Below are 15,392 nucleotides of genomic sequence, written 5' to 3'. Positions count from 1 at the left end.
CAATCACATTTTATATTGAAAATACGTCATTTTGTATTTTTTTTCCCCCCCAAATCAGTGACATCATTTATGAATTTGGCAATTAAAGAGTTAAAATCCTGATTTTTTTTTTTAAACATTTAGTAGTTTTGAACAGGACTGAGGTTGATTAATAGATTTATGCAAAAAAATTTGAAAAAAATATTTATCTGATACATTTTTACAGCAGTTTAAAGTAGTGGCTGTTTTCAGCCACGAACATAACCAAAGGGTAGTGAATTTGAACAATGCACAAGGGTTAAAAATGTCAATAAAGTGTTTGGTGCATAAAATACATATGATAAAAATTGTTCATTTAATATTTGATGTGCTGAATTAAACTGTGATACCTTTCAATCAATATTTATAGACCAAGGAGAGGAAGTTGGTTTGGCATTTGGTATCTCTGAAAATCCCACAGAGTCCTCTGATAATAACCCAATATTTACCACTGTAGCATGTATAGGCTAAGAAAAACATGTTTAGTATGTTGTAACCATTGTGTTAAATATAGACAGCTGATGTGTGTGAAATTACCATTTGTCTGCGGCGGTGAGTCTGTCTCAGTGTTGGCTGTCCTTTCGTTTTGAGGGCTGCCTGACTCCTCATCTCTCCCCTCTGTGCCCATCGTCCTCTGGATGGTCTGATACCTGACAAGTAGCCACATCAGGTAAACAACAATGTTTCTAATATTTCACTAGTAAATAGTTTAATGATAAATGCCATTTATACAGAGAAAAACACAATACTTCATTTCAAAAGTATGTATACAGGAAATACAGGAAAGGATAGCAGTAGAAAAACAAGGGTACAATATAATTTTTTATGATATTGTTAATTAAAGTTAATTAAGTTTAATTAGAGTTAATTACATTTCATCAATTTTATGTTAGTGCATTGTAATCATTCAATTGTACAATATATAAATACAAATTGGCCAATGATAAACACATTACTGTCAACCACTAGAAAAAATCCCCTCAGAATGAGTAGTTGTCCATGTCTCCATTTCAGAGAATCTAATTCTAATGAAATACCCATAATTATGAAACCATCCATCCTGTTAGGAGCTCTTATGCAGCTCGATGAATACACTAAAGCTTTGTGCTTTCAGAATAATCCAGCCTAAAATTGTCATCTGCTATCAGTGGGTTATCAAAGATACAGGCTTTAATAACTTTCTAAATGGAAACATCACTTAAAACACTTTTCACCAATATATTTTTAACCTGTAGGTGGCAAAAAGAGGCCCTGTTATTTACTTCCTAACTAAATGTACTGCACATGTACAAAAAAGAAAACGGCTCTTTAAAGGAATATTTTGGTTAAACAATTGGTCAATACAAGTTAAACACAATCAACAGCATATGAGGCATAAAGTTGACTACACCTCCAATGCCCCCCAAAACAAATTAAGACTTAATATTCCTAATTTCTTTAATAAAAGGTGCAAAAATCGAGGTTACAGTGAAGTGCTTACAATAAAAGTGAATGGGGCCAATTGTTTTCTTTTTTTTATAAAAGCACTTAATAATTCTGTTAAAACTGGTGTTTAATTTGAGCTGTAATTTAAATTGGTGTTTTGTTTAAGGGTTTGTTGACAATGTTGTCATGGCAAAGTTGTAAAATTGGACTGCTTAACACAGAAAAGGTTAGTAAGTGATTTTATCACACAAAAATCATGTTTACATGCATATCCTTTGTCTTATGGCTATATGACTAACAGTGAGTATTTTAACGTTTACGGACTGGCCCCATTGACTTCCATTGTAAGCGCCTTATTGCATTTATAAATGGTGGCACAAGCAATATGATAAAATATACTTATGTCCAATATATGCCTCAATTTATTAACAATAATCATTACAATAAAACTTTGTCACATAATATTGACCTTATTTAGCCCCTCAACTTTTCAGGGCTCCACGCTTCCAGTTCTGTCTTCTGACGGTTTGCATTGAAGTTTCTGAGAAGAGTCAATCAAAATGGAATTCATGTGGGAGCACGGAAAGTATTTTGCTGTGCCAGTGAATGTTCATTTTCAGACACCCATGGAGGTTAATAGGACCTTGCAGATCACAAACGGACAGGTATGAGACGCTGTTCTTTTTCGTGAAACAAGCCCTTAAATGTTATAAATGGAATTCTGTTTTATTTTTTCACGTTCCAATTGTTGTGAATAAGTTGACGGGCAAAATCTGAGCAGCACCAATCACCGGTGATCACCGCAAGGTGCATGCCAGTTAGAAAATTGTCTTAGTGTAGTCAGACTTGCTCTGAAGTCATGCTGACGTATGCCAAAAAACTCTTGCGACAACGAGGTGCAGTTGCTTTCCCCTGACTGGGCTGACTAAAGGCATGATGGGAAACAATTTGCTGACGAAACCGCTTAAATATATAAAATATGTGTCTTTATAAACTAAAAATGGATGGAAAGACATGCCAAATTGGGCAAAATTAAATAACAGGTACATTGAGTGTCTTTTTCATCATATTTATTTTCATCATAATTTAAATGATATCCACTTTATCAGCAACAGCGCATGAATGTGAATCCCACGATATATGCCTTTGATCTCGTAGGTGTCAGATCCACTACGACAGGGGTGTCCAAACTTTTGCAGTCAGGGGCCAAATGCAGAAGAAAACAATGTGCCGGGGGGGCCGCATATCTGTATAAATTGAAAAAATGGCTAGAAGCTACTAGATTGCCACTATGCATAATCATTATATTGTACGCTTAATACTATGCAAGTTTTAATAATAATTTGTGCTCTATGGTGTGCTTGGGTAGGCCCTACATGTAGGATAGGGTATTTTGTTCACAAAGAACTCTTATAATGGTACATTGATGCGTCTTATACAAAATATTACACTCATTTATTCACATTTTCATCTTTTTGACATCCAATCAGTGGCACTGCAAATAACATATAGAGTGTTGGGTGTGACCCATCACAATAATCAGAATCCGATTACATTTTATCACTTTATGAAGTGATGCAAGGGATTACTCTTTATTTTTAAAGTAGGGGATGTTCTGGAAGAGTATGTTCAGTTCACGTGTCTCTGTGCACATCAATAAACACTGTTCAGCCACTCGCACAACAGCAGCTCTCGTCGGTTGTATGATCCGAGGTATTGGGACATTTTAACAAGAACATGTACTCAAGTATCAATCCTTTCCTAAATGCATAATTCTTTCTGCGGGGCACTTCAACCTTGGAAATAAAAAGCATTCCAAACTCCTGTTAAACTCTGCCAGCTGATGGCGACAGCACAGAACTATGAAGGTAAAATAGTGCTTACATGATTTGCATCTACAGAGTAAGACTTGTAAAAGTGTAAATGAAGTTACAAGCATGATAGAAAAATTTGCATGCACAGAATAAGCATAAATTTGTGAAAGCGTAAATCAAATCGCAAGCATAAAAATAAATCGCATGCGCACAGAACGTTTCGTAAAGGTGTAAATCAGAAAAAAATATTAGCAATACTTTTAATGCTTTGTATAAGTGTAATTCATGTGTTGTGAATCTGTAATTGCACATTAACACAAAGTAAATTTGGTGTGTATTCTTCTGACTTTTCCGCACTTATGCTTATGCCACTGTTTTTGCGCCTAAACATGGCCAAAACTTTGCAAACCAGTGATCAGTGATTAGAAAGGGTGTCATAAACAGCAAAACGGATCAGTCTGTATGTGCAAAATAAACTACTGCAAACGTGTACATGACTTGAGTTTGTGGCATAAATATTTTCCAGAAATTATCCGATATACAGCCGTGGCCAAAAGTATTGACAGTGACATCAATTTTGTGTTTCGCAAAGTTTTCTGCTTCAGTTGTTGTGGTGTTGATTCACATTGTTTCTAGATTATTTTCTAGAATTGTTTCTAGAGTGATCAGATGCATTTTAAATAATTGCAAAAAGCTTAATTGGCCAAAAGAATAACTTTATCACAAAAAAACAAATTTCAGTTTTTTGACCCTGGCACAAAATGACCAGCTAACATAATTTCATTAATCATATCAGCAGCACCTGGGAAAGGGTGAACAAATACTAGTCAAGTGAAACCACTCTGGAAAATCGATAGTCCGGAGAAGAAAAGGTGAACGCTACCATGAGTCCTGTGTCGTGCCAACAGTGAAGCATCCTGAGACCATCCATGTGTGGGGTTGCTTTTCATCCAAGGGAGTGGGCCCCTCTCACAATTCTGCCCAAAAACACTGCCATGAATAAAGAATTTTATCAAAACGTCCTGAATGAGCAACTACTCCCAACGATCCAGGAGCAATTTGGTTATGATCCATGCATTTTCCAGCATGATGGAGCACCATGTCACAAGGCAAGAGTAATAATAAATTTGCTTGGAAATCAATACATTGACATTTTGGAGCCATGGCCAGGCAACTCCCCGGATCTTAATCCCATTGAGAACCTGTGGTCAATCCTCAAAAGGCGAGTGGACAAGCAGAAGCCCACAAATTGTGATTAACTCCGAGCACTAATAAGTCAAGAATGGATCGGCATCAGTCAGGATTTGGTCCAGAAGCTGATATTCAGCATGCCAGAGAGAATTGCAGAGGTTATGAAGAACAAGGATCAACACTGTAAATATTGACTCTTTGCATATATTGAATGTTTTTGCCAATAAAAGCCTTTAAAACTCATGAAACACTTATCATTGTTTTCCAGTATACCATAGAAACATGTGAAACAATTATCTACAAATACTGAAGCAGCAAACTTTGCAAAACACAAAATGTATGTCACTGCCAATACTTTTGGCCACTGTTCCGTCTTCCCTTTGTTACGCTCACACTTTTGGCACAAATTTCTCAATGAAAGCAGTTTTGCAAGTGCAAAGGGGAAGGCGGGTCTACCTACCTCTAGTAGTCAATCAAATGAGGTTTTCCTTGACCAGTTTACTCTGACCTGATTGGTTTAATAACTTGACTGACCACTTCTTCATATGGCTCAGCATCGTTCCTCTTGGTATCTCTCCTCTCTTAAATATTAAACTGAAATATTAATACATACATGATTTAATTATATTTACTTATAATTATCATTGGTATCACAGTATCACAGCTCATGCTAGATAAAAAATTAATAAAGTAAGCAATATAAAACAAAACTCTGTCCACAGATAGATAGATAGATAGATAGATAGATAGATAGATAGATAGATAGATAGATAGATAGATAGATAGATAGATAGATAGATAGATAGATAGATGAACAAGCAAGTTCCTTCCATCATACATGCCAATGAAAATTGAAAGTAATTAGAATAATGAACAGCAACAAGAAGAAACATTGAACACCAGATTGAGATTTACATCAATAAATGTTGTCAGCTCAACTTTACACTCGCAATAAAAGAATGTGTGTGCGTTAATATTTCAGTTTAATATTTAAGAGAGGAGATACACCCAGAGAAATGACACTGAGCCATATGAAGAACAAGCTGTCCATCACATTATTAAACCAATCAGGTCAGAGTAAACTGGACAAGGAAAACCTCATTTGATTGGTTACTAGAAGCAGGCAGACCCGCCTTCCCCATCCCGCTTGCAAATCTATTCAGAGAGAAATTTGTGCCAAAAGTGTGAGCGCAACAAAGGGAAGACGGAACATCTGTTCCATCACACTTTCTTTGCTTGCATATCATATTGCAGGTTTGCAATGTTTTGGGCATATTTAGGCGTAAAAACAGTGCCAAAAGCGTAAATGCGAGAAAAAAAAGTCAGAAGAATACACACCAAATTTACTTTGTGTTATTACAAAATTACAGATTCACAACACATTAATTACACTTAAACAAAGCACTACAGTATTCCTAAAGTCTATTTTTCTCTTACACTTGCAACTGGATTGACACCTTTACAAAACGTTCAGTTCTTGCGATATGATTTGTGCTTTCACAAATAATTTAGGCACTATTTTATCATACAGAATGCATTAGTGGAGACAATGCGCTGTGAATAGTGTTCTATAATTCTGCTCTATTTCTAAATAAAATCTCTCATGGGCACCATTGGAGCAGTCAGAGGGCCGAAGATGGCCAGTGAGTCGGACTTTGGACACCCCTACACTACAGGAAGTGAGAAATGTGTCAAATTGTCTGACTTGACAGCTCTTAATTCACTCCTACTATGACTTCAGCCGCCTACTCTCATTTACTGTCGTTTGAACTCTTGAACAAGCCTACAGACTTTGGGAGATTGCACTACCACATACTCATACTGAAAACACACCTATTCATGCCTGAAAGACCATTGACGTCATTTGCCTCACTCCCGTTGTTCAAACAAAGGCTACGGCAAACTAGCGCTGCAAAATATTGAACCTAGTTTCCATCCTTCTGGGAACAGTAGTTATTTAAATAACTTTACGTTTCATGACATTAAAGGAAAAATACATATGTATAGATAGTATACACAGTATGCACAGATGAAATCAGTAGTTTACATGCACCTTAGATAAATACATTTAAACTCACTTTTTCACAATTCCTGACATTTTATTGTAGAAAAGACTAGTAACTGGCCTCATCCATTCAGATTTGAGAGTCAGAACTATCCATTTCATAACAGGGTTACTATAGTATAATTTTTTTATTAAGTTTTTGATTATATTTTATTTTGAATTTGCCATTACAATTTTAGCTGAATTTTTATTTATTTTCACTTTTTGACTATTAGTTTTTTCAGTGTTTCCTAGTTTCAGTTTAATAATTTAAATGTCTTTAATATAATGTTTTTATTTTTAAATAACTTGTGTTATCGCTATCTAGTGGCATTTTCAGCTTTGCGGATTGGAAATGTTTCAAATTTTATAATATACTGTGTATCAAAAAAATAAAATAATAATAATTCAAGGTCATTTTGTTTTTATTTTTGTTAATTTTGGAAATAGGAAAAAAAAATGTTAGTTAATGAAAAACTTTTAATGAAAAATTAATATTTTATATATATATATATATATATATATATATAAAAATATAAATTTTTCATTAAAAGTTTTTCATTAACAAATTTTTTTTATATATATATATGTTTCACAGACAGTCTTCACAGGATGCACTATGACTCAATTTGTACCCCAGATCGTTGGTGACGGACGAAAAATACTTTGGTTTTCTCAAGTTAAAAACGTTTGTTTCTTACAAAAAGAATAACTGCTGATAAAACAGTTGTTTACCTCCTGTTGAGCTGCTCCATCTGCTGGATGGAACCAGACCTGCGCAGGCCATCCGGCGTGGCTGCGGACGTGGGCCGTTGCCAAGTGGTGGTCCGGTTAATGTGATCCACGTAGAACACACGACCATGACTGTCGATACGGGCCTCCCAATCTAAGCGTGCCAAACAAAACAAATAAACACACACACACACACACACACACACACACACACACACACACACACACACACACACACACTTGTTTATGTATCATAATGGGAACCTCCCATAAACGTACACTGTTCTTAAATTAAGCAATTTTTTTAATGTTTATTGTCTGCCAGGTAAATAATCGTAAGTCTGATTGCTTAGAAAAGTAATAGAATACCTCTCCTCCTCAAGCCATACAATTTGAGTACCAATAATGTTTGTACAGAAATGGTAATATAATATAATACGAAGTATAATATCATTTGAAATATAATACTTGGGGTTAAAGGTTAGGGGTTTTGAAAAAGCAAGCACCACTAATTAAGACAATATAATGTCACTTTGCTAGTTTGGATAGTAGGGAATTCCCAAAGATTCCCCCAATGTAGGATGTTTCAGATTTCACTAATTTTGTGGGGACATTATGACGACAGACAGACACCAATTTGAAGACGATGTGAAAGACAGAAACAATAGACGTATTTAGTGGTTAACTCTGGACTGTAATCAGTATCTGTGTGTGTTAGTGAGAGTGTGAATAAAATAAACGTTTAATCTGATATGAGCATATGATTGCATGTAAGTGGTTGTAGTTTGACTCACCACGTTTCTGAAATGACTAAAATACATCTGACAGCTGTGAATAAGCAAATGAAGGTATGGGGCGAGAACATGAGAGCTTACTCGAAGGCAGCGGCTCATCTATAGTGGGATAGTGATGAAGATCTGGTCGCAGAGTGGGCAGCTGGCTGACTGCAGGATGATCACAAGGTACAGGGCACGCTCCTGAACACATCACAAATACAAGCCAGGGGATTCTTCATTGATACCTTTTATTATAAGTCTGTGCAAGGGTCCATATCATGAAAAACTAAATTTTTCTCTTTTGAAATAGAACAGTCCAATGTACTATGTAGACATACACTGACCACATTTACATGCCCTAAAGAAACCTGTTTTTACCAGAGTTTTTGCAGAAAACGGTGTTCTGAAACATCATGTTATCCAGAATGCCGTTTAAGGGATTAAGAGAAAGTGGTTCAACACACTGTAAACGGATTAATGTAAAGGAGGAGGCGAGAACCGCCTTGACAATATAAATAATATTTAATGACAAACTTAACCCAAAAGACACAAACACACACCTTATTATGTTCACAGGAGTGTTGGTTATTCATGTTTTTGAGAAGTTGCAGACATTACAGCTGATTTTCTTGGAAACAATGTGCATTGGGAAAAGCACTGCCAACCATGTTAAAATAAAATTAGACATTATAAATTCTGAATCCAAGTATTACCTGTACCTGATTACTATTGTCCCATGTCTGTCAACCATGTTGAGTAGTCCAAACATCATCTGCAGCCTGAAACTGAACTTTTGGTTGGATGTTATGATGCACTTTGCTACAGAGGAAAGCTACAGGATAATTCCTTACTCCCCATTTAGTGAATGACTTAACCTCCAGTCAAGTAAGGATTAAGAACTGAGAGGCCCATGGGCCAGTGCACCATGGAGGCACCCCATGACGTGACTTCATTCACCTTAATGTGCTACAGGACGCTTGGGAGATTTGGTTGGATTTCTCAAACAGATAGAAGAAAAGTTTGGAGCAATATCTTACAAGGCTAATTATATGTAGACCTACTTTTTAATTATAAACCCATCAAAAATCATGTGTTATTAATAGGGATGCGCCTGTATTAAAATAGCCTACCAAAATCACAATTTAGTTATTCTGCACATGTATAAAGGTATTCAACCCGATCCGAATCCGACGGTACCTGAAAAAAACCTAGAGGTATTGGGGCAGGTTCCGGTCAGTTTTTCAAGTAGCCTATATGGTGATTTACGGGCTGTTCACATGAGAGTCTGCGCTGTGTTTCAAGTGTTTTTCTATACTAACACGCACTGGAGGAAGTCTTTGATCGTCACGCCACAACTCACTTATTTCAGTGTACTGTGCAGGACCATCAAATTTTTTAAACACTGATGGTCAGTTTAAAAGTCAAGTCAATTTGATTTGTATAGCGCCTTTCACAACACACATCGTTTCAAAGCAGCTTTACAGAAGATCAGCATTAACAGACGATATAACTGTAATGTCTATAATGTCGATAAATCATCATTGTGTAATTAAATTAAATATGATTGTTAATCGTGTTTAAAAATAATTAAATAATAATTGTATTAATAACCCCAGTGAGCAAGCTGAATTTTAAAAAGAACTTTAAAATGTATAAACGCTTCGAGACACACGTGTTCTGTTTTAGGCTACAATTAATTGTGCAGGACTGTCGCATTTATTTAGACAGTTAAGTTTAAAAGAACTTCAATATTTCTAAATGCTTCAAGAAACCAGTTTTCTGTTTCACCATTTGTTGCATTGCATCAAACTTTTTCAGTGCTGGTGTCACAAATCGACATTCTGATAAAGTTCAGGTTGGAAACGGGACTTTACACAAGAATCCAGATCGCTTTTCACCTGGCAAAGTTTTAGTGCTTGATAAATGGTGAGCCAATGTTTTTTTTCCATTTTTGCTCTGGTGCAGACAATAATTACACAAGTTAAGTGAGAAATCTTTAAAAATCAAAGCATCCCAAAGAGGTTTATAAATCGTAGCATTCGCTACCTCATGGAAAATGAACCTGCCCGGGCAGAATTATGCATTTACCATTGATCTAGAATAGGCTTACTATGTTGCATGCAGTGACAGAGGTTATTTTTGTTTGGCTTTAATGTGATTTTATCATTTGAAGATCTAAAGTGCATCCGGAAAGTATTCACAACGCTTCAATTTTTCCACATTTTGTTATGTTACAGCTTTATTCCAAAATGTATTAAATTCATTATTTTCCTCAAAATTCCACAAATAATACCCCATAATGCCAATGTGAAAGAAGCTTGTTTGAAATCATTACAAATGTATTAAAAAAATTATATTATTTTTTTTTTCTTTTAAATCACACGAACATAAGTATTCACAGCCTTTGCCATGACACTCAAAATTGAGCTCAGGTGCATCCTATTTCCACTGATCATCCTTGAGATGTTTCTACAACTTGATTGGAGTCCACCTGTGGTAAATTCAGTTGATTGGACATGATTTGGAAAGGCACACATCTCTCTACATAAGGTCCCACAGTTAACCGTGCATGTCAGAGCACAAACCAAGCCGCCAAGTCCAAGGAATTGTCTGTAGACCTCCGAGACAGGATCGTATCGAGGCACAGATCTGGGGAAGGTTACAGAAACATTTCTGCAGCATTGAAGGTCCCATTGTGCACAGTGGCCTCCATCTTCCATAAATGGAAGAAGTTTGGAACTACCAAGACTCTTCATAGAACTAGCCCCCTGGCCAAAATGAGAGATTGGGGGAGAAGGGCCATAGTCAGGGAGATGACCAAGAACCCGATGGTCACTCTAACAGAGCTCCAGTGTTTCTCTGTGGAGAGGAGAACCTTCCAGAAGAACAACCATCTCTGCAGCACTCCACCAATCAGGCCTGTATGGTAGAGTGGCCTGACGGAAGCCACTCCTCAGTAAAAGGCACATGACAGCCTGCCTGGATTTTGCCAAAAGGCACCTGAAGGACTCTCAGACAATGAGAAACAAAATTATCTGGTCTGATGAAACAAAGATTGAACTATTAGGCCTGAATGGCAAGTGTCATGTCTGGAGGAAACCAGGCACCACTCATCACCTGGCGAATACAATCCCTACAGTGAAGCATGGTGGTGGCAGCATCATACTGTGCGGATGTTTTTCAGCGGCAGGAACTGGGAGACTAGTCAGGATCGAGGGAAAGATGAATGCAGCAATGTACAGAGACATCCTTGATGAAAACCTGCTCCAGAGCACTCTGGATCTCAGACTGGGGCGAAGGTTAATCTTCCAACAGGACAACAACCCTAAGCACACAGCCAAGATAACAAAAAAGTGGCTATGGGACAACTCTGTGAATTTCCTTGAGTGGCCCAGCCAGAGCCCAGACTTGAGCCCGATTGAACATCTCTGGAGAGATCTGAAAATAGCTGTGCACCGACGCTCCCCATCTAACCTGATGGAGCTTGAGAGGTCCTGCAAAGAAGAATGGGAGAAACTGCCCAAAAATAGGTGTGCCAAGCTTGTAGAATCATACAAAAGGATACAGACTTGAGGCTGTAATTGGTGCCAAAGGTGCTTCAACAAAGTATTGAGCAAAGGCTGTGAATACTGATGTACATGTGATTTTATTTTATTTAAAAAATATATATTTTTTTTATAAATTTGCAAAGATTTCAACCAAACTTCTTTCACGTTGGCATTATGGGGTATTGTTTGTAGAATTTTGAGGAAAATAATTAATTTAATCAATTTTGGAATAAGGCTGTAACATAAAAAAATGAGGAAAATGTGAAGCGCTGTGAATACTTTCCAGATGCACCGTGTATTGTGCTCTTTAGGCTCATAGCTCACTGTGCGCTTTATTCCCTGCTAATCTTAGCTTGTGTTTGACGTATTCATGGCAATAAGTGTTCTTTATTCCATAGTCCCGACTCCCAACAAATAACAGAATAACCTTTGGTGAACTCTCACGGTTAACCAAATTTTACAAACGTTAACGTAAACATATTTAGGGCATTAAGACATCTTTAGCTTTATCATTAAAAATTAAATGCATGCAGGATTTAAACATTTTAAAGTTCTTCATACTGTTGCACAAATTCTGTTGCTTATATTAATTTAAACAATCAGCTTTGTACACAGCCAGTGTAAACTATACCTTATCTGTGTTTGAAAATGTTTCGTGAATCAAAGGCTGTTCTCTGTAGTCCATCAAATAAACGTGCTGCACCTGTGAGACGCAGATTCCCTGAGCACGCACTTGAGTGTCTGTGCTTCGGCCGAACAAATGGTATTGCACCTAAGATTGACATTTATGTGGATTTATAATACAGAACTCATCTACTAATTTACTAATCTAACTAAATAAATAATTGCTTTAGAGCTCGAAGCCACTCTAGCCACGAAGGGTTTATAGGCCACTGGGCAACGGCCCAATCGCCTGGTGGTTAATCCATCCTTGCCTAGTGTGCTGTCTGTCTGCACTGGTCTCAGAACAGTTCAAAATGCACTTCATTTTCATCCTCTCCATGTAAAGTATCTGAAAGCAACATTTTTCATCTTTTGGATGAACTGATTGATACTCAATGTAATAATGCACAGTAAATCTAGCACTATTGTCCATTAAAGTGGTCATTTTGTTTAACAGTGTTCCGCTTTATGCCATTTAAAAAAAAATTGCAATTTAAATGGCATAACGGATGAAACTAGAGACTCTAGTGTTTTGACTAAAACAAGTTTCAATGTAAGAACTCAATTAAGTTTCCTACCAGATGTAGTTTTGTTGGCGTTTCTCCCATAAACAAACTTCACTGAGATTGGCACACTGTTTTTTTGTCACATGACTCGGTGCTTCAAAAGTTTAGCCCTTTACTGACAGCCCAGAGTGACCTGAACTGAGATAAGTCGGTTTAAATGAAATTATGCATAGCATATAGCGAAGACAAAACACACAGTCCACGTAGAAGGACGCGGGGTGGCGTGGTCGCGTAGTGGCTAAAGCACAGGGCTGTTAATCAGAAGGTCACAAGTTCTAACCCCATGGCCACCACCAGTGTGTCCTTGAGCAAGGCACTTAACTCCAGGTTGCTCCGGGGGGATTGTCCCTGTAATAATTGCACTGTAAGTCGCTTTGGATAAAAGGGTCTGCCAAATGCATAAATGTAATGTAAATGTAATGAGGTTAAGCAGCTTTCTCGCAATAAAGGCTTTCTGGTGTCAATGTAAAACAGCTCACTAACTTTAAGAAACTAAGTGAAGTTGAAACTAAGTTGCAAAAATGTCTCGTTTGGAAAACGTCATGTTTTCTTGCCATTTTATCATTTTAATTTTTGGTGCAAGAAACCTTGAGTAACATTACAAGTGGACTACAAGTGTAGAACATGTACCCTTTGATATTTAGAGTATGTAAAAACCCACTCTAGTTCGATAATGTAGATTATCTATGCATGAAGAATGTTCCAGAATCCATTTGGCTACTTACTTCTGCTGCTTGGACCAGTTCCAGGTGATTCTCCAATACCCATAACGCAGTTTGGGCTTTGGACGTGACTGTCTGTTACCTCCTCCCACTGACAGCTTCCGTCCCCTGGCTCCCGTCTCTTAGCACCTTGTCCCGACCCCGCCTCCAATCCCAGAATCCCGTTCACCCTGTCCATCTCATCCTCATCATCCTGAGAGGAAAACACTGTGCTCTCCAATCTACGGGCGCTATCTAGAGACGGTGCCCGCATTGGGCACATGGTCCTCTCTACCATATGACTACAACAGGGAACCGGGCTCAAGTCACACTCACTTTCCACCGGAGACATTTGACCTCTGACCTGACCATCAGCCCCAAACGGCTGCCCATCTCCAACATGCATCGGAATGAGATCCGACAGGCGTTCATGCGAGCGACTGCGAGGCAGTGTTCTGCTTGGGCCATTGGGAGTTAAAGTGTCAAGCTCTAGAGTTGCACCCTCTTCCTTTTCCTCCTCCACTCCCTGTGGTCGGTCAGGTTTAGGCCCGGCCACGTCCCCTTGGTTTCCTGGTTCAGGCTGGGTAGACGGTAGACTATGCAGCAGGTGGTGGATTCGGATGTAATGGGAGCGTGGAGTCTCCGGTTCTCCGCAGGCAGAAGCAATGACCGTTTCAAGTTCTGAAACTGGAAGAGAGCACGGCCGCGGCTTTCGTCGTGGTGTGGTTCTGATTCTTAGCGAACAGCCTTCCACTAGATCCACCTCTGCTTCTTCTGGGACCGATTGAGGGTTCGAGGCTTCCTCCTCTTCCACTACAGCAGGAGTTTCTGAAGGGTCTACAGGCCCTTCAGCAAAGGCACTAGGAGTCTCTGCCTCCTCTTGGTTGCTCTCTTCTGCCTCTACATTTGTCTCAACCTCCTCCATTTGTTCTGAAGCTTCTTGTTCTTCCGTAGAATCATGGCTCTCTGCCATGTCCTCCTGTTTCTGCTGCATTTCTGGATGCATCTGCTGCTCTGCCTCTAAAGTCTCCACCTCTACAGTCTCTGCCGCAGCACAGCTGGGCCCAGAATCAACGTCCATCATCTCTACAGAAGCTGTGTCTCCATCCAGGGGAAGCTCTGGGGCACCCTGGTCTAAGCTCATGGTGTCTTCGGCCTGAGGTTGGCCTTGAGCTTCTGCGGCCGAAACTAGCTGATCTGTGCTAAGAGACATATCCTCATCATCTGTGGAGATGACAGAAGCAGGTGACGTACATTCATACACTTAGCATGATGAACTAGCAGTCTAGCAGGGGCAGTATTTGGCGCATGGATTTGATTTTGAATGGCATTTTGTACGTCTATGAGGGCATACTTCATTCTAAACTAGAGGTTGACCAATATATTGGTTTTACCAATTAATCTGTGCCAACCAGAATATGTGAGCGGAGCAGAGTGGCAAGATTTTGCAAAAATTAGTGCCCAACTACCTCTCCACTGTAAAGATATTTCAGTGTGCTTTTTAATATCACAACATTCCATGCAGAAGGGGTATTAAATGAAAAATAAATAGACAATACTAGAAGAAAATCCACAATGTGCTTTATTAGAACACTAACATTTGTCCAAGACTAAATTAATTAATTTTTATAGCTTACTTTTGAAACATATCGGCAGCATTCTCTGTGTTTGATCAATTAAATGAAAATCAGAGCATATTGAAAGCCAATGATATGACTCATTAAAAGAGATAAGGGTTTTTAAAACTTTTTAAAAAAGTGACACAGCCCTACCTTACAGTATATCATAAATTGAGCCTGTTATTTTACCCATCAGGCAAGTAAAATTCTCTTTCACTTGCCCCTTCAAAAATCCACTTGTCCCGGACAAGAGAACAAATGTTAATTTCGAGCCCTGTATTGATTATCAATATCA

General features: G+C 38.2%; 1 protein-coding gene across 1 annotated transcript in view; it reads right to left on the bottom strand.

Moving 5' to 3' along the window:
• The window catches only part of LOC127645081 (E3 ubiquitin-protein ligase HECW1-like), a 46,423-nt gene that overhangs the window by 16,322 nt on the left and 14,709 nt on the right, over positions 1 to 15,392 (bottom strand). Inside the window, exons 9-12 of the mRNA XM_052128599.1 lie at positions 13,503 to 14,702; positions 8,100 to 8,201; positions 7,228 to 7,378; positions 556 to 668 (exon numbers count right to left, since the gene is read on the bottom strand). Coding sequence (XP_051984559.1) covers positions 556 to 668; positions 7,228 to 7,378; positions 8,100 to 8,201; positions 13,503 to 14,702 — 1,566 coding nt within the window. The remainder of the gene's footprint in view (positions 1 to 555; positions 669 to 7,227; positions 7,379 to 8,099; positions 8,202 to 13,502; positions 14,703 to 15,392) is intronic.

This window comes from Xyrauchen texanus, chromosome 6 (assembly GCF_025860055.1).
Source record: "Xyrauchen texanus isolate HMW12.3.18 chromosome 6, RBS_HiC_50CHRs, whole genome shotgun sequence".
In the NCBI taxonomy this organism is placed as follows: domain Eukaryota; kingdom Metazoa; phylum Chordata; class Actinopteri; order Cypriniformes; family Catostomidae; genus Xyrauchen; species Xyrauchen texanus.
Note: the sequence above shows the minus strand (reverse complement) of the source record. Positions and strands in the feature narration are given on the sequence as shown.